This window comes from Scyliorhinus canicula, chromosome 26 (assembly GCF_902713615.1).
Source record: "Scyliorhinus canicula chromosome 26, sScyCan1.1, whole genome shotgun sequence".
Lineage (NCBI taxonomy): Eukaryota > Metazoa > Chordata > Chondrichthyes > Carcharhiniformes > Scyliorhinidae > Scyliorhinus > Scyliorhinus canicula.
In genome coordinates this window covers 2,809,921-2,830,514 of record NC_052171.1, presented here as the reverse complement: position 1 = coordinate 2,830,514, position 20,594 = coordinate 2,809,921, and the positions used below count along the sequence as shown (strand labels likewise).

General features: G+C 44.7%; 1 protein-coding gene across 4 annotated transcripts in view; it reads right to left on the bottom strand.

The window, feature by feature from the left end:
* The window catches only part of nudcd3 (NudC domain containing 3), a 43,223-nt gene extending 25,485 nt beyond the window's left edge, over positions 1-17,738 (bottom strand). For 3 of the 4 annotated variants that reach the window (XM_038785406.1, XM_038785404.1, XM_038785405.1), the window contains exons 1-3: positions 17,344-17,738; positions 9,535-9,854; positions 6,629-6,752 (exon numbers count right to left, since the gene is read on the bottom strand). In XM_038785406.1, the coding sequence (XP_038641334.1) occupies positions 6,629-6,752; positions 9,535-9,854; positions 17,344-17,541 (642 nt within the window). In that variant the 5' untranslated portion in view covers positions 17,542-17,738. The remainder of the gene's footprint in view (positions 1-6,628; positions 6,753-9,534; positions 9,855-17,343) is intronic. The other variant, XM_038785403.1, reaches the window with a different exon arrangement.
* Between the last annotated feature and the right edge of the window lie 2,856 nt (positions 17,739-20,594).

Genomic DNA, 20,594 nt, shown 5'->3' with positions numbered 1-20,594 from the left:
CATGTCATTGATCCAGGTCTCCACGCTTGGGGGCCTCGCATCCTTCCATTGTAGCAAGATCCTTCGCCGGGCTACTAGGGGCGCAAAGGCCCGCACACCGGCCTCTTTCGCCTCCTGCACTCCCGGCTCCACCCCAACCCCAAAAATCGCGAGTCCCCATCCTGGCTTGACCCTGGATCCCACCACCCTCGACACCGTCCTCGCCACCCCCTTCCAAAACTCCTCCAGTGCCGGGCATGCCCAGAACATAAGGGCATGGTTCGCTGGACTCCCCGAGCACCTGACACACCTGTCTTCACCCCCAAAGAACCTACTCATCCTCGTCCCAGTCATGTGGGCCAGGTGCAGCACCTTGAATTGGATGAGGCTAAGCCGCGCACACGAGGAGGAAGAATTTACCCTCTCCAGGGCATCAGCCCATGTCCCGTCTTCTATCTGTTCCCCCAGTTCTCCCTCTCACTTAGCTTTCAGCTCCTCTACTGACGGCTCCTCCGCCTCCTGCATAACCTTGTAGATATCAGATATCTTCCCCTCTCCGACCCAGACCCCCGAAAGCACCCTGCGATACACGATGTTCCGCCCCACCCCGCACCAGACCCCTCCATCTCCCCGTCTCCCTCAACGCCATAGCCAAAGGTTCAATCGCCAGTGCAAAGAGCAAGGGGGACAGGGGGCACCCCTGCCTGGTCCCACGGTAGAGCCTAAAGTACTCCGATCTCCTTCCATTGGTAACTACACTTGCCATCGGAGCCGCGTAGAGCAGCCTCACCCATTTGATGAATCCCTCCCCGAATCCGAACCGCTCCAGCACCTCCCACAGGTACCCCCATTCAACTCTATTAAACGCTTTCTCCGCATCCAGCGCCACCACTATCTCCGCCTCCCCCTCCACTGCCGGCATCATAATAACATTTAGCAGTCTCCGCACATTCGTGTTGAGCTGCCGTCCCTTGACAAATCCTGTCTGATCCTCGTGTATCACCCCTGGCACACAGTCCTCTATCCTGGTGGCCAGGATCTTCACCCGCAACTTAGCGTCAACAGTGAGGAGCGAGATAGGCCTGTATGATCCACACTGCAAGGGGTCCTTATCCCGCTTCAGGATCAGAGAGATCAGTGCCCGCGACATTGTCGGGGGCAAAGCCCCCCCCCCCTCCCATGCCTCATTGAAGGCTCACACCAACAGGGGGCCCACCAGATCCGCATACTTTTTATAAAATTCCACCGGGAACCCGTCCGGCCCCGGCGCCTTACCTGACTGCATTTGTCCAATCCCCCTGACTAGCTCCTTCAACTCTATCGGCGCCCCCAGCCCCTCTTGAACCCTTGGGAAACATAGCCTGTTCATGAAGCTCTCCATCCCCCCTCTCCCCATCGGAGGTTCTGACCGGTACAGTTCCTCGTAGAAGTCCCTAAAGACCCCATTTACTTCTGTCCCCTTCTGCACTACATTCCCACCCCTATCCGTCACTCCACCAATTTCCCTAGCCGCATCTCACCTGCGGAGCTGATGCGCCAACATCCTGCTCGCCTTCTCCCCATACTCATATACCGCACCCTGCGTCCTCCTCCACTGTGTCTCCGCCTTTCTGGTGGTCAACAAGTCAAATTTGGCCTGCAAACTACGCTGTTCCCCCAGCAACCCCTCCTCCGGTGCGTCCGCGTATCTCCTGTCCACATCCAGGAGCTCCCCCACCAGTCTCTCCCTCTCCTTCCTCTCCCTCCTTTCCCTATGGGCCCGGATGGAGATCAGCTCCCTCCGGATCACTGCTTTCAGAGCCTCCCAGACCATCCCCACCCAGACCACCCAGTGTTGTTGGTATCAAGATACCCCTCAATACTTCCCCGGACCCTCCTACATACCTCCTCATCAGCCAGCATCCCCACATCCAGGCGCCAGAGCGGGCGCTGGTCCCGCGCCTCCCCCATCTCCAGATCAACCCAGTGCGGAGCATGGTCTGAAATCGCTATGGCCGAATAATCGGCATCCTGCACCTTCGGGATCAATCCCCTGCTGAGGACGAAAAAATCTATTCGGGAATAGACCCTATGGACATGGGAGAAAAAGGAATACTCCCGCGCTCTCAGCCTCCCAAACCTCCAGGGATCCACCCCTCCCATCTGGTCCATAAACCCCCTCAGCACTTTGGCCGCCGCCGGTCTCCTACCCGTCCTTGAACTGGACCGGTCCAGTGGGGGATCCAGCACTGTGTTAAAGTCTCCCCCCATGATCAGGCCCCCTGCCTCCAGGTCCGGAATGCGGCCCAACAAGCGCCTCATGAAGCCGGCATCATCCCAATTCGGGGCATATACATTAACCAGCACCACCTTCTCTCCCTGCAGCCTACCCTTCACCATAATATATCTGCCCTCCTTGTCCGACACCACCTCAGCCGCCTCGAACGCCACCCTCTTCCCCACCAGAATCGCCACCCCCCGGTTCTTCGCGTCCAGTCATGTTACAGTTGTATCGGACTTTGGTGAGGCCACATTTGGAATACTGCGTGCAGTTCTGGTCGCCACATTACCAGAAGGATGTGGATGCTTTAGAGAGGGTGCAGAGGAGGTTCACCAGGATGTTGCCTGGTATGGAGGGTGCTAGCTATGAAGAAAGGTTGAGTAGATTAGGATTGTTTTCGTTGGAAAGACAGAGGTTGAGGGGGGACCGGATTGAGGTCTACAAAATTATGAGAGGTATGGACAGGGTGGATAGCAACAAGCTTTTCCCAAGAGTGGGGTGTCAGTTACAAGGGGTCACGATTTCAAGGTGAGGGGGGGAAAGTTTAAGGGAGATGTGCGTGTTTTATACGCAGAGGGTGGTGGGTGCCTGGAATGCTTTGCCAGCGTAGGTGGTAGAGGTGGGCACGATAGCATCATTTAAGATGCATCTGGACAGATATATGAACGGGTGGGGAACAGAGAGTAGACCTTGGAAAATAGACAACAGGTTTAGATAAAGGATCTGGATCGGCACAGGCTGGGAGGGCCGGAGGGCCTGTTCCTCTACTGTAATTTTCTTTGTTCTTTGTACTTAAGATTTAGAATGTACTGACTAATTGGTAGGTAGAAACGGGTTCAATTTTGGCCTTCAAAAGGGAACTGGAGAAAAAAGTTGCACAAAAATGAGAAAAGAGTGGACCCTGCCAAGACGGAACACTGCAGTTGCCACATTCCTCATGTCCTACTTTGAAAGAGCAGCACAGACACAATGCGGCAAATAGCTCCTTTGGTTCTGTACTATACATGTGCCAGAATGTGCCTTTTTCACACTCCTGCACTGGGAACTAGTATGTAGCACAAGATTTGGGAGTGGAAAACAGCATTTAAGGCAGTTATTTGGCCAGAAGAGAGAACACCTCTTTTTCCTCCAAAACTTCCGACGGGATTGTGGCCGTTCCTCTGAATCATCAAAACTGAGTGCCACCAAAAAAGCAGTACCTTCAACAATGCAGAATCATTTTTTGAGCATCAAGCATTACTGGCAACGTCAGCAGTCCTTGCACATCTCTTTTGCAATGGTGGTGCCTTCTTGAACCGCTGCAGCGGTTTAGTATATGTTGTCGACACCGTGGGTCAGTGGATGGTCAATTCCTGCCCCACTTGACCCACCAGATGTGCAACACAGCTGAACTACCAGAGGTCTTATTCGGCTGCCCATCAACTACAGTTACATAGTTTGTAAATTTTAAACACAACTGACATTATATTAACAGTAACTATAATTAAATAGGCAACAAATACAACACCCCCGCATCTTTTAACTCGCTTCACACACTGACAAACAAACACAGAGGGAAAAGTGGGGAGTAAAATAATGACAAAGTAAAAAAGATAAGAATCTTTGTCTCCGATGGATACCTTCCACTTTGTTCTTCAGTCTGGGCTATCAGATGGATGTTATACTTTCTTCCAGCTTTTAATGGTTTTCACTGTAGACTCACAGAAATAACAGGCATTTGAGAGGGAGACAGCTTTTTCTTTCAGGGTTGAAGCTTCTAACTTCAGAAAGTAGGCAACAGAAAAAGAGACAGAGCTGCTTCCACCTTGAGGATCCAGTGGTTTCTCTCCTAAAAACCCCACCTCACAGGAACCAATCATTGTCAGTTGCTTGGTAGAATACTGTCCCTGGCCAATCCATTGATCACTAACCAACAAACCCCTCCGATCTCTTGTGTTCATTAAAGTCTGGATTCTTCTGCCCAACATGCTATTTTCACACTTTGGGAGTTTCTTACTCGCACTGTCTCCATTAACGTTCCATAAACCAAAAACGATAATGCCAGAAATAGGAACTGAGGCAATCAGCAGGAAGAGCCCTTACAATGTACACCTTCATTGCTGTTAGAAAGCAAGTATCCAAGTTTTTGACCAGCAACAGTGAAGAACCTGTGACATAGTTCCAAGTCAGGGCGGTGTTTGGCTTGGAGAGAACTTGTAGGTGCTGCTCCCATGCATCATCTTCCTATGTCCTTCTAGGTGGTAGATGTCGCAGGTTTGGCAAGTACTGTTAAAAGAAGCTTGAAAACTTGCCACAACAGATGGTACACATTGCTGCCACTGTGCACCAACGGTAGCTGGGATGCCAATCACATGGGCTTTATCCTGGATGGTGTTAAGCGTCTTGAGTGTTGTTGTAGCTGCACTCATTCAGCTAAGTGTAGAGTACTCTATTACACTCCCGACTTGTGCCTTGTAGGTGATGGAGAGGCTTTGGGGAGTCAGGGGTGAGATTTGCACTGCAGAATTCCCAGCCTCTGAGCTGCTTTCTTAGCCACAGTATTCATGCGGCTGGCAACTGGAATTGGTAGAAAACTCTATGATTGAAGTCATATTGAGCACTAAGGAAGATGGTTGTGGATTGTTGAGAGGCATATAATTTCAGCCCCTGGACGTGACTACAGTAGCTGCTCAGCAGGAGTGTTCTTGGCCCAAGCATCTTCCCTCCAACACAAGGTCAGAGTATGGGTGTTGGTTGATGATTGCACAGTGTTTAGTGCCATTCACGACTCCTCAGACACTGAAATGATTGGTCGGCAACATTCAGACATGGGCTGACAAGTGACAAGTAACTTTTTGGTCAATGGCAGCCCTCAGCATTTGATAGTGGGGTTTCAGTGACGGTAATCATTTATTAAATACTTTGATGGGATGCATGGCAAGGCTGGATTTGTTGCCCACTCCCAATCGCGAAAACAATTTCAGTGAGCAGTTAAGGTTCAACCACATTGTCACTGAATTTCCATGGGGAGATGGTGAGATTCTCTCTGATTGGACATGGTTATTGCCTGGCACAGTGTGGCACGAAAGGCATTTGAAACTTAACCCATGCCTGAATGTCGTGACCAACCGTTTTAGTCTCTTTGTTGGTGGGAGGTTTATTGATGAAGCAGCAGAAGAAGCTTGGGCCAATAGCACTCCTGCTGAGTAACTTCGCCAGTCATGTCCAGCGACTGAGACGATTGGCTTCTTAACAACCACAGTCATCTTCCTTTGTGCTCAGTATGACTTCAGTTAGTATAATCCGCCAATTCCCATTGACTTCAATTTTTTTCAGGCTCCTTGATGCCAAACTGTCAAATATTACCTTGATGTCAAGTGCAGTCACTCTCACCTTACCTGCCTGAGCTCCAACTCCTACTGTCATTGTGCTTCCAACTGAGGCAAGATAGGTGGTTCAAGCTTCTATTGCATGAAATTTTGACACATCCATCTTCCTGAAGACCACCACATAACCAACAAGCAAGACCAAAAATTTCACATTGCCTTTATTTACAATGTCTGCTGAATCACATCATATTTAAATACACAAATCACCACCAACTCCTCAAACTAAAACAGTAGCAAGAAATTGATGAAGCATAAGCTCTTTGTGGAAGGATCAATCTATATCACAGTTTACCTATCTTGTTAAACATTAAGCTTCTTGCACCACAACGAGTGACAGGCTGTGAGTTTGCAGCCCAACTCCATTTGATCCAGATAACTCTTAACGCTGAACCAAGAGGGTCCATCTGAATTAAACTTATTCAGGTTATAAATACAAATCTAATCCCAATAAACTGGTTTGCCAAAAATCATCATGTTTTGAGCAGATAGTGCCTAGACATTTTTCAACTCAAGTAATTTGGAATCTGTTTCAGAGTGTCCTTATCAGGTTTTAGATTTCAGCACCTGACCTGCCCAGTCTTACTTCACCAGCACAATTTTCCACTTACTTTTTCTGAAGGCATCCATTTCTCGCGAGATTAATTTCTTAGACATCGGTAGATTACCTGTACCGGTGTCTGCCCAAAAGCTGATCAAGCAATTTATTCTGCCAGAATTTGAATTAGCTTACAACCAACATGTGTACACATGCTTTCCAACAGACAGATAGCAGCAGAAGTTGTTTCCTACACCCAAACTGTCTGTCATTGCCCAGATCAGTGCAGATCACAAAACAAATCTGGACCTTCAGCAGGATGGCTTTGTGGTGCATTGGACAAAACCTGAGCCTATTCAGTCATCATGAAATTTGGCGAGTTCGATTTTCGAGCAATGAATTCTGAACTAGTCATGTTAACATGAATAGGTTAACTTATTCAAACAAGTTAGAATCTGGTGCAGAATGCAAGAGATAGGCTATTACCTGCCTTCCTTTCACAATCGCCTTGGACACTGGCACCTTAACTTCCAGGTCAGTGTAATCCTGTGACCAAGTGTAGTTGTCCCTCACAGCCCCATTGTAGCTGTCAGAATTTTCTTCACATTTCCTGCAAACAAACCAACAAACAGATAACATGACATTCCTAAAACTCCCAGCTGTGACTTGCTCACTTCCAAGGAGCCAGTGTCAACAAGCAGTCTTCATAAAACACAGCTCACACCATCTGCACGAAGAACCCTACTGCACCAGTTCCTCAAGGTTCGATCCCAAGATTTGGCCAAATTCAAAATAATTTTGTGACATGGGTACACAGCAACCAAATGTTATATCGGCACTAACCTCCTGACTCCCCGCAAATGACAGCTTCAACTCATCAGCTGAGCAGGATTCAAATTAAAAACATCCGAGAACAGTTTGCTAATTCTCCAGCGTGTTCTTAAAAGAAAAGTAAAGCAAACTACCCCAGTACCAGTCAAGGGACTTAACATCTCTCAACAGTTTGAACATAGGATGTGCACACATAACGAGCCCAGTCTCGGTCCCCGGGAAAGGATGGCAATGGATGCTTCAACCTTTCTGCAAGTTTAATTACTGTGATATGATATACAGTTATTTACATGAATGAGATTGGGTCTATAATGAATAAACACAAACAGAAATTTTACTATTTTTTATCAGCCTGGCTCAAAATTTTAGGAACACTCTAGAAACATTACCCTAAATTTTATGAATGATATATATTTAGCAGTTTTGTACAATAAAACATTTATCTCAATTTAATTGTTTTTCTTGTTCCAATGGTATTTTTTTTTTAAGTCAATAAGTGCACAATTATCCAACCAATGCAGAAATGTTTTATTGTGTTGGGGTTTCATACTATAAATGTGGAGATTGGAAACTTTTTTGTTTGGCCTTGAAATAGGAATTCTCTAATTCTTGCCATCTCCTCCCACATCCATTCAATTACTCCTGCTTCCCTCGCCTCAACCCTTGTAGTGAATGAGGGTTCTGGAGATGAATGGCAAGGCAGCTTTGAGCCGTTTAAAAACAAAAACTTGAATTATAATAGTCCAGGCTCAACACTTCTGCACCATCTGGTCCCCAGACAGGAACGATAGGGACATTATGGTAAATCCTTCCATCATCTCCACCTACTTTCTCCAGCAACCTTAGACACAAGCCACCCAGATTGGACCATTTATTCGCTGACAAAGTCAGACATTTCATTACTTCATCTTTCTCAATTTTCACCCATGTATTATCTACACTCCGACCAACATTTTATCAGATTAGCTTTTAAGCATATCTCACCCTCTGTATCAAAACCCTCAGTAATTTTCAACGCCTTCATTACATCTCCCGTTAACCTTCTTTATTCATAAACTAAAAATATGAATTCTCTCACTGCTGGTATCATTCCAGGAAGGACCATTCCCATCCTCTCCAGGATCTTGACAAGCTTGCTAAAGTGTGGTTCCCCCGATTGTTAAAATACATCAGCTGACCTAACCATTGATTTATGTCTGCATTGCATAAACTCATTGCTTTTGCACTCTTATTCCTCTAGTTATAAAGCCCAGGATTTTTTTTGTTAAATAGTCTGATTACCTTGATAGCCATGTTCAAAGATTTGTGTGTATCCATCTCCAGGTCTCTCTATTAATAATAATAATCATCGCTTATTGTCACAAGTAGGCTTCAATGAAGTTACTGTGAAAAGCCCCTAGTCGCCACATTCCGGCACTCTTCATTTGTGAAATGATTATTTTTAGTTGGAAGAATAAGGAAGGGCAATGTAAAATCAAGGCAACAACTCTCAAGGGGGCTCAGGATCAGGGTGACATGAAGCAGCATTGCAGATGGAGAAAGGAGTGAGCAAAATATGCAGGATCCTGGGCATTATAAGCAAGGGGACCTTCAGCACAAAAATAAGAACATGATGATAAAATTGAATAAAACACTGGTTCAGTCTCAACTGGAGTATTATTCCAGTTCCAGAAGGATGTGAAGGCAATAGAAAGGGTGTAGAAAAAATTCACGAAAACCATTTCAGGGTTGAAGGACTTTACTTAAGTGGATTGGTTGGAAAAGCTGAGGCTGTTCCCATTGGAGAAGTGAAGATTCAGAGATGTTATAAATGTGTTCAAAATCACGAGGGGTCTGGATAGGGTAAATAGGGAGAAGAAGGAAGACACCAATATTAGGTGGCAGGCAAAAGAAGTGACAGCAACGAAATATCCCCCCCCCCCCCCCCTCCTCACAGTGAATAATTCAGATCTGGAATGCACTGCCTGAGCATGTGGCGGATTCAGATTCAACTGAGGACTTCAAACTAACTTGCAAAATTTATATGATGAGAAAAACAATTGTAGGGTTAGAAAGAAAAGGTCGACGAGTGGGACAAAGTGAGTTGTTCTTGCAGAGAGCCAGCACAGGAAATGGCAGATCAAATAACCTGTGTGTGCTGAAATCATTGTGATTCTGTGCTCACCTTTTATAATTGTACCACTTAAATTATATTGCTACTCCTCATTATTAGTACCAAAATGGATCCAGTTGACCCCAATTTTACAAATCTATCGTCCAATTCCTTTCAGTCATTCAAGCTGCCAAAGCAGGGACACAGATTTACTGAAGTATAAACACTATAAAGGAAGCACTGAAGCACTGAGTCAAACCCCATGACAAGTAATATCTGCAATGCAGCAGTCTGCTACATTTGCTTGACGCAGTGAGGTGGAACCAGAGTACAAACAGGGAGAGGCAGAGAGAGCAACCCTCGGGTCTCTTGATAAAGACTACAGCTGTTACCCACATTCTCAGAACTACCACAGATGGATATTGATTCTTATTCCCTATTTTATCCAAGAACAAACACACACACATACTTGGAAAGCTCAATGTGCTCCTTTTTCACAACAGGTGCAGCAGCAGTGCCCTCTAGCTGCTCATCAGTCACGGTGGGCTGCTGCAAATCTGCCAACATCACTTGCTCATCTCTCTCTGTGCTCACTGTGTTCTGTTCAGCTGTCACGGTTGCTTCAGCTTCGGGTTGCTCCCCTGCTGCTGACTCGATCTCCACCTCCTGACCAGGAAGTGGGACACATAGCTTGTCTTCTTCCATTTTCCTGTCCTTCAGTTTCTTCTCCAGCTCTTGCACCCGTCTCGCATTATCTTGAATAGAGTAACGTTCAAACTTCTTGAAAGCCTTGAAAACAAAATGAAACCAAGTTATAAAAACACTGGCTGCACCTGGCCCATTTGCTTTCAAGGGTGTAATCTGCACTTAGCATGAGGTAACGGTAACAAGCTATGATAAGAGGTGCTAAGCTGAGAGATGTGAACTGAGGTACAGGTCAGTCATGATTTCACTGAATGGCAGAGCACTTTGGAGGGACTGAATGACCTACACCTATCTCTATTTACCAGAAACAGTACACACCCAACTAACAGATCAAATGACTGAATAACTTTTAATTGCAGCAGGACTGGCTGACATCATTAGCAAGAGCACTGCCCATTTCTGCAGAAGTCACAGCGTAAATTGAAGCAATGAAAGCCTCAACAGTTATGAGAATCCAAAACAAAAAGAGCTCAAGGACTCCAAATCCTGTGGGTACCATTTTACAGGACTGGATTGTTCGGAAATCAAAAAATAAAACTTTCATTTGTGTATCACCTTTGGAAAATATCCCCAGGACCTGTTATACAATCAAACACATTTTGATCTGCTGGAGATATTAGAGATGCAAAATGTTATGGATGCTGGAAATATGAAATGACAACAAAAAATGTTGGAAATACACAGTAGCTCTGCCAACATACGTGAAGAGAAAAGTAGAGTTAACATTTCTGTGGATGACCTTTTATCAGAATTAATATCAGTATTTCTGGGATTTTGTTTTTCTTTCAGGAGATAAATGGAAAGATTATCAATGGCTTGGTTTAAAGTTAAGTTTTAAAGAGGGTCTCAAAATAGAAAGGCGAAGAGGTTCAGGAAGACAACTCTAGAAACTAAGAGTCTTGGCAGCTGAAGGCAGTCACCAGATGGAACAATGAAAAAGGGATGCGCAAAGGGCCAGATTTGGAGCAATGCAGAGACCTCAGACAGATATACGGATGGAAGAAGTTACAAAGATGGGAGCAGGTATTCAGAAACCAAGGAAGAAAATTTTAAATTTGCCAGACTAGTTTATGGAGCAGGTGTAAATGGCGACAGGGCGCAAAATATCACAAGAGCCCAAAACATGATTTAAACCAATGGGATGTCCCTTTGACACGGTCCCCACCCATTACAATAAATTATCAATATCAGGCCTCGCCACTCGATAATACCCCATTACATAATCCCTTCACATCAGCATGCGAGAGGTCTCCTACGGCATGGACGTCATGAAAGGTTGAGGGAATGTCTTGTGGTCAAGAGGGTTTCAATTTTATGTATCAGGGTACCCTTTAAAAACGGCACCCCATTCCCCGCCCCCATTATCAACCAAAAAATACAGCGGAAAAAATGGTCATTTTGAATGGATGCGACAGTCTGTCAAAAAACAGAAAATTATGCTGCCTGAAATTACCATACTGGTACAACAGAGGGTGTTTTTCTCCGTTGATGGCTTTAGTCCACTTACAAAGGTTGTTTGAGCTGGCCAGGCATGGTCCTTTGATCTTCCCCATCACCTAAGTACATGGTGAATCAGTCATTCACTAATTTTAGTAAAGCATGTTAAATGATTCGTTTGAACCATGCCAGCTTCTCTCTCAAGAAACCTACCATGTGCTTATGCGTTTGAAGGATTTGGTGTGCTATTAAAGTGTTATTAACAAGGTTTTGCTCACCTTTAAAAGTGCACATGGGAACATTTGCATCCTAATGATAGATATGCTTTATTTGAATTGTATTCAATATAATGGTTTTCAACAGTTAAACTGGTAATGAACAAAATTGAAGACGACAAAGAAACTGCTGATTGTATAGAGGACGAAAAAGTGACAGAACAATCAGCAGTGTTTTGCAAAGGGTTTGAATTAAATCAAAGTGCTGGAGCAAGAGCACAGGATCCAAAATAATGTGATGTCACAGAATAACAACTAAAAAGTGCTTCAATACATCCATTGGTTGTGAAAGTTACATAAATGCAATACTTTGTTTTCAAGGATTATTTTTGACACAGTCCCAGCAAATTAATCATACTGATTAGTGATTGTTTCTACACATTCCTTAAAGTCAACATGTGATTTGTTGGACAAAAAACAGAAAATAAAGTAGAAACTGTTTAAAAGTGAAAAGTTACATCCTCATCTTGGAGAATCCATGACCATTAATTATGGCAGATTAAATCCACTTGACTTGTTTTCAGGGGCCATGGTGAGAAGCAGGTCTGACCCCAGGAAAGTTAATTTAATTGTTTACGTCAAGCTTTTTAAAAGTGGGGATCAGGCTCACGGGGGGGGTCGTCGCCATGCACCCTGGAATTAACATAAGTATCTGAACTACTGGGTAAAATCAGGAGGTTGTAAACAGAAAGAATGCCACAAAAATGGCTTTGTGATGGGAGTTACAAGGGAATATATGGCCCAGGAGTGAGAAGCAGATTGGACCTGCAAGCTGACAGACATCCCAACAGCAAGCCAGATGGTTCGCTGTAATTTGGAACCTTCACACAGACAAGACTGAAGCCGAGTAAGGGGACATCTGATCATCACCAGATTCTTCACTGAATTCAAGTCTTTCAATCAACTAAGTAGCTTTCCAGGATCATGTACCAAGCAAGGGACTCGGTCCCTATTTCTGCAGAGAAGCTCGCACAGACCCCCAGTCTGCAAGCCCTCCACACAGACACACACCCTCTCCTTCTTTCTTAGTCTGCACATTGGAAGCAGCTTTTGGAAAGCAAAACACCAGGTTGAAGAGTTACACATCCATTCAAAATGTGTTGTGGGACAATACGGTTTGTCTTCTTTCTTTATGGGTCTGGGTGTCGATCATCACCCGCAGCAAAACTCATTGCATTTACTGGATTAAACCTAACATAGAACATTTACACTTGCTGCCTTTGTCTACGCAATGCCATCTCCACACGCCCCTCCAAAAATATCTTGCATTGTTCAGTGATAATATTCTTGACATCAATCCGAAAAGCAGCCTTCTTGAGTTTAAACCAGTTTCCTTTTGTCTTACTCTCAATTTAATTTTCTGTAATGTTCTGGATTCATCTTTCACAACCATTTATTAGCATATTTCATCTTCTCCTTCAAGACTGCCTTCAAGAATAATGAGTTATTAAGCCTACATTTCTGTAGCCTTTCCTCAGTGCTAGTCATGGCTCAGTAGATAATGTGCTGGTATCCACATCAGACAGGCGGTTATGGGTTCACCTCCACATCTCGGCCAACACCCTTGTCGTACAGCAGGGGTGCTAGCTTGTTAGAAATGCTTTTTTTCCAGATACCATGGCAAATGGAGCCTTGCCTCTCATGTGGATGTAAAAGATTCCATCGGATACATTCAATTAGAGCAGCGTGTTATTCCCGACTTCCTGCAATCAACATCACAAAAACTGATTATCTGGTCTCTATCACATTGCTGTTTGTGGGAGCTTGCTGTGCATATATTGGCATATATTGGCATGACAGCAGTGACTGGGGAAAATCAGAGGACCACCCCCGAGTTGCTCGAGCACCTTCTGGGTGTGGGCTAAATCTAGAAGCCCAGAAAAACACCCACATTGCACCAGTATGCCGATTTCATTGACTGCTAAGCTGGCAACACTAACTCAATTTTAAAATTAGCCTAGTTTTTTTTTTTAAAAACCCCCACTGCCTTATCCCTCCTATCTTGGTAACTTCTTCCAGCCCATATCCCTCACGAGACCCCATGAGGTCTATAAAATAATGAGAAGCATAGATAAGGTGGATCGTCAACATCTTTTCCCAAAGGTAAATGAGTCTAGAACTAGAGGGCATAGCACAGTAAGACGTCTGACAACACCAGGTTAAAGTCCAACAGGTTTGTTTTGAATCACTAGCTTTTGGAACACTGCTCCTTCCTCAGGTGTCGTGCTCCAAAAGCTAGTGATTCGAAACAACCCTGTTGGACTTTAACCTGGTGTTGTAAGACTTCTCACTGTGCTCACCCCAGTCCAACGCCGGCATCTCCACATAGAGGGCATAGGTTTAAGGTGAGAGGGGAGAGATACAAAAGAGACCAGTGGGGAATGTTTTTTCACACAGAGGGTGGTGAACATCTGGAACGAGCTGCCAGAGGCAGTGGTAGAGGCGGGTACAATTTTCTCCTTTAAAAAACAGTTAGACAGTTACACGGGAAGGGTGGATATAGAGGGATATGGACCAAATGCGGGCAAGTTGGACTAGTTTAGTGTTAGAAACTGAGCGTCATGGACAAGCTGGGCCAAAAGTCCTGTTTCCATGCTATAAAAATCTATGGTTCTATGACGTCTGTACTGCTCCTGTCTTAAGTCTAAGGTTGTATGAAGGCATGGCCAGAGTTTGACTGTATCAAAATTATGGAGGGTCAAGGCACGTTATCATGTTCCTTAATGGAATCAACTGTTGACGTACACTTTTAATTCATCCAACAGCTTTTCCAATACATTTTGATTCAAATCGAGTGAATCTTCCTTTTTAACACGAAGTATAGCTTTTGAATAATAGGGTGCATTAAATAATTGCCTTGGTCATTTTGCCACCCTGATCCATTTTAATCATCTTGCGTCTCATCCATATCATCCCTATCTTACCTTCCCCATCCCTCATCGAAACAAGCACCCCAATCATGGTAAATGTGTTGTGGGACTTCACAAATACCTCCCTCCCTCCCAGTGCTGCCTGTCGTTTGCAGCTCCATGTGCTTCACCCATTCCAATCTTGAGACTGCTCCATGCGTCTCCGTGTGCACAAGGCACTGCCCATTGAATCAACCCACAAATGGGCACAACTCTTAAATTGATCAAGTAAAACAGTCCAGACATTTTAAAAAATCTAACTATTCTAATGGATGTTTTATCCCTATAACGGTTCAATAATTTAATGAGGATATGGCGAGATCTGAAGGAGCTCAAGTTTAAGGCTGATTTGATTCCACTGTTTTACAAGGTTAATTCTGGCCATCGACCATTTACATAGTTTGCAGTTTTAGGCCAGTATTATTCTTGTGCAGTCACTTTTTTTCTCTTCACAATGGGGCCCTGGACAGCTAAGTAAATAAATTCTACTGCTTTTGAACACTCAACAGTCAACTCCAATGTTAGGCTGTGTACATTCCTGTGCTACTCACCTGGAAAGCCATACAGTAAAATATAATTGATTAGTTTTTAAAAAAATTTAGAGTAGTCAATTATTTTTCTTCTCCAATTAAGGAGCAATTTAGCGTGGCCAATCCACCTAACCAGCACATCTTTGGGTTGCGGGGGTGAAACCCACCCAGCCACGGGGAGAATGTGCAAACTCCACGCAGACAGTGACCCGGGGATTACTTTGATTGTTCTGTGTTTATTGACTGTTATGCGTTTATGAGGGAATAATTAATGACCTCACAGTTAAAGATCCACTGGGAAGTAGTGACCATAGTATTTAGTTTGGGGGTGAGAAAGTGGAGTCCCACACCAGTGTTCTGGAATTAAACAAAGGAAATTACATAGGCTTGAGGTCAGATTTGGCCCATATAGACTGGGCAGGGAGGCTAAAAGATAGGACAGCTGATGAGCAGTTGCAGTTGTTTAAGGAGATACTCAATTTCTCACAACTAAAATATAACCCAGTGAGGAAGAAAGATGAGAAGAGGGGTAAAAAAAATCCATGGCTAAATAAGGAGGTCAAGGACATTATAAAGACAAAAACTAAGTTATATCATATTGCAAGGATAGTGCCAGGCTAAAAGATTGGGAAACATTCAAACATAAACAAAGGGATGTTAAAAGGTTAATAAAAAGAGCGAAGATAAATCAGGAAGAAAGCTAGCACAGAACATCAAAAGGAATAGCAAAAGCTTCTACAGGTACATAAAAGGAAGAGTCGCGAAGGTGAATGTTGCCCCCCTGGAAGATGAAACTGGTGAGTTAATAATGGAGAACACAGAAGTGGCAGAGATGCTAAATCAATACTTTGCCTCAGTTTTCAAGGTGGTGGACACTAGTACCATTCCTATAGGAACGGGCAATTCAGGGGTAATAGAAAGGGTGGAACTTGGAACACTCAGCATCAATAGGGAAAAGGTACTCAACAAACTCTTTGGATTGAGGGCAGACAAGTTCCCAGGGCCTGAGTTTCCTAGAGTTTTAAAGGAAGTGGCAGCAGAGATAGTGGATCCATTGGTTGTAATATTCCAAAATTCCATGGGCGCGGGAAAGGTTCCAGTGGATTGGAAAAATGCTGAAGTAATGCCCTTATTCAAAAAGGGAGGGAAGCATAATGTGGAAAATTACAGATCAGATAACATTTGTTGTTGGAAAATTGTTAGAATCAATTATCAAGGAAATATCAGGACATTTGGAAAGCCAAGCATTATCCATCAGATTCAGCATGGTTTTACAATCCAGTTCTTGATCTGTAGCATTGTAGGTAACAGATGAAAAACATATCAAACATGTTAGAATGGCGAAGCAGACTCAATAGACTGAATGGCCTAAATCTGATCCTATATCTTATGAAATTATGATTAAGAAATGCAGGAAATACAAATTCCAAGAAGATCCCAGATGTCAGTCTAGGCTGAGGTAGCTGGTCTTGGCAGAGTGACAATTAGGGACAATACAATTGTCATCAGCCAATTAGTGGCCAGACAGCAACAATAAATGATATTTATAGAGTACCTTTGATGTGATAAAACATCTCAGGGTCACACAAGAGTGATTCCAACCCAATTTGACACTGAGCCACAGGAGATATCAGGAAAAAAGCAAATTACTGTGGATGCTGGAATCTGAAACGAAAGAGAAAATGTTGGAAAATCTCAGCAAATCTGGCAGCATCTGTAAGGAGATAAAAGAGCTAAGGTTTCGAGTCCGATGACTCTTTGACAAAGAGTCATCGGACTCGAAACATTCACTCTTTTCTCTCCCACAGATGCTGCCAGACTTGCTGAGATATCAGGATAGGCGAGGCAGGTTTTAAGCACAGTGCAGAAGGAAAATAAAAAGGAGGAAGTCAGAGATATTAGATTGGGAATTCCAGTGCTCGCGATTCCAAACATTGAAGGCACATCCTCAAAGGCAGAGCAATTGAAATATAGGTGAGTAAATTAAAATTGGAGCAGTACTTAGACCTCAGAAGATCATGGTGCCGGAGAATGTTAGAGTCAGGAAGAAAGTGAAAAATAACACATAGATCTACCAGAGATGAACACAGGGCAGCAAGCACAACAGTGATAACTGATTGGACAGTGATACGACTTAGGATATGGCAGAGATCTGAAGGAGCTCAAGTTTGAGGAAAGAATACGAGAGGCTAGCTATAGCAGCAGAATAGCCAAGTCAAGAGTCAACAACTGCATGAATGAAGGATAACAGCAGCAGCTGTCAACTTTCAGAGATACTGCCCTTTAACGCATGGAAAGGGCGGAGGGGATGCGGGGAGATGAGACCTTTACCTGAGTCGAAGAGGACAAGGACATAAAACTGGAGGCGATTGGATAACAAAACTATGCTGTGGGTGGGTGTGTGCCCGGAGTCTGCACTCACCCTCAAGGCCAGTTTCTCGGCCACCCCAGGCGGGAACCCCAGCTTGTCCTCCCTCAACACCATCTGGCGAAAAAAGTCGGTCTTCCTGTACAGGAACCCGAAAAAAACTTCCAGAAAGTTCTCGATCTTGCCGACATGCTGTAGGATGCCCAGCAGCGCCTGGTCGTACATCTCGGTCCTCTCAGGAGGCCCGTCCATTTCCACAGCTGGGTAGAGACAAACTGCCACCGAACAGCCGTCCTTTCCTCCTGTCAGACTCGGATCCTGCCCCGACTGCACAACGGGGTCAATATTCTCCTTCTATCCCTTTTTAACTTTCTCCGGGGTTTTTTTCGGCGGCTTTCTCCAAAGTACTTCCGCCAGATTCCGTCCACCGCGACAAAGATCCCCCCGTCACCTCGTCCGGAAATAAAGGTTCCTAGACAAGTCAGAAGGGAACGAAGGACCAGCTCCTGCTGATTGTAATCCTGCAACACCTCAAATATGCATTTCTATTGCAAACTGTTGAGTGAAAGTTGCAGTTCCCTCAGTTTTACCAGTTCAATCTTTTTCAGTGGCACAAAATTCAGGATTCAGCAACCTATATTTTAAAATTAAAAGTACTTGTCAATTTTTAAAAATGAGAAATCTGCAAGATCAAGAACGATGCCCCATTTATTCTTTTCCCTTGCAGTAAAAGTTATCTTCAATGCCAAGAAGAATTCAAAATGAAGCACAGGTAATGTTAATTTGTTTGCATTTCAAAAACATCTGCAGACAAATGTCCACAAACAACACTCAGATCAAAGAACCAAACAATCGATTGTTGCGGTTGGCTGACCAGAGAAAGGCTCTTCTTCTAATCATGGCATGAGCCTGTTTATATCTTCTCACATGGAAACGGAAATACTGGCTTGGATAAATGGGGATGGTGCAGTAAAACACACAAGAACATAGTCAAACTCGGGGGTGTGATTTAACCACCATATTTCATCTGGCGTGGATCTCGGCGTGCCGGTTAAATAGTAGGATAGGCAATATAAGCCATCTACCAATGGCGAGTTCCAGATCTCGTCCAAATATGGTGAGGACATCACTCAACCCAATTTGCATTCATTTCAATCTCATTAGCGAGACTGAAGTCGAATGGAACGGCCACCAAGGAATGAACCAGCTCCCCAGCGAGAAATCACACAGGCTTCATTTGGTCCTCCTTTAAAAAAAAATAAAACTGGCACAATGGCTGCGGAGGGGAATTAAGAAGGTGAGTAGCCATTTCCATTTCGACCTGCAGCTCAACAACACAAGCTCAACGGGGTTGGGCTTGGTCAGGGGGTTGAGGTGTTCCAGGTTGGAGGTCGTCCCTGGCTTGGGGGGGTAGCGGAGGGGCTAGTGAGGTTTTGTTTTGCTTGTGAGGCCTTCAAGCCATTTTTAAATATTATGGATACCCATAACAGGGGCAACTACAGCTGCTGCCTGTCTGTCCTGACAAACACTTGCAGCACAGAGCCCTGTTCTTTCTGAGACCTAGGGCCTGTAACATTGAGCTCAGGGGGACGAATGAGTCCAGCAGGAGCATTCGAAGCAAGAAGACGATGCGGGACTTGGTGCATAATCTTGATCTAAATGGACCACCTGATGATGCCTGTCATAATATACACCAGTATATCATGGTGCAGACACACACACTGATGAACATACACTAGGACCAATCAACATGCACAAACACCGCAGCCAATCACCAGTCAGAAGACACGCACTATAAAGACAGAGGGCATCACTTTTCCCGCTCATTCGGGATGCTGCCTCTCAGAAGCACAAGAACTTATCAGTTACAGTGCAGACTCTCACCACGTGCTGAATGATTCAACTGGTTCGGACAGGCACAGGTATCTAGTTAATCTAGCATCGTGTAAACCCACAGTAATAGTATGTCTAGCATTTTATAAGAGTTAAAAAAATAGTGTTGAACCATCTTCAGTGTTGGTGGCCTATGTCTACTTTACGGATCCAGAGTGCCCAACACATCAACGCCGTTGAAGAAATGCTCTTACAGAGTGCTGCATGTAACTGGCACATCATTGCGCATTAAACACGCTGGAAGTCAAGGATGTTCAACTGCACCTCGAGCGTCAGTGGAATATGTGGATGTCAGGATTTGGTTCCAATGAGATTGAGTCGTGTAGGAGGGCCTGCACAGGACGGAGAATGGCACTGATATGTGGAACAAGTAACACATTGATGGACAATTTATTTCTCCGACAAAGTTCTTGTCATGGTAACACTTTCTCAGGCATTTCCTCTGTTTCTGCTGAGGAAACCGCAAGGAATGATATTGTGCATTTGGTTTCCTTGTGAAAATCAGCTGATAAAGCTTTGTATGTGCGGCAATGTAGCACAGTGGTTAGCACTGAGGCTTCACAGTGCCAGGGACCTGGGTTCAATTCCCGGCTTGGGTCACTGTCTGTGCAGTCTGCACATCCTCCCTATGTCTGCGTGGGTTTCCTCTGGGTGCTCCGATTTCCTCCCACAAATCCCAAAAGACGTGCCAGTTAGGTGAATTGGACACTCTGAATTCTCCCTTAGTGTACCCGAACAGGTGCCGTAGTGTGGCGACTCGGGGATTTTCACAGTCACTTCATTGCAGTGTTAATGTAAGCCTACTCATGACATAATAAAGATTAAGATTATTATTACTGGTACCAATATTGAACGATGACATTTCCTTGTTGTTTAATGGTTAGTGTGATATGTGGAATCTTACGCATCGATTTTTAAATATTTGTTATTGTTGACCATTTGAGAAACAAAATATTCTCAAGTGGATTCTTATGGGTATATGTGCAATGTCTCAGACCATGGTTATTATATCTTGGGGCTCCTGCTATAGTTGGGGAGGTGAGTGTGTTGTGCGAGGTTCTCCAGCACAACTGGCTGGATGGCACTCTGAGAGAAGGTGGGACACGAATGGGTGGGTAAGGAGTGGGGGATTTGAGAGTCCTGGGGTGGAAGCCCTAACTGAATGTCGGTCTCTCTCCTCCAATTCCTCAGACACCAAAATGGATGGTGGTGTTGGTTCCGCAGTTGATGCCCTTCGTTTCTGGTGTCAGCCCAGGCAGCCAGACACCATAGAAAGCAGCAACATCAATGCAGGCTGGAAGTGGCACCCCACGTGCAGGGGGCTATCACACACGCTGAACACCTGGCCGCCCATCAGGCCAAGGAGGAACCCAGAGGAGGACACCACCGACGCCCATGGTGTTCAGGCGTCG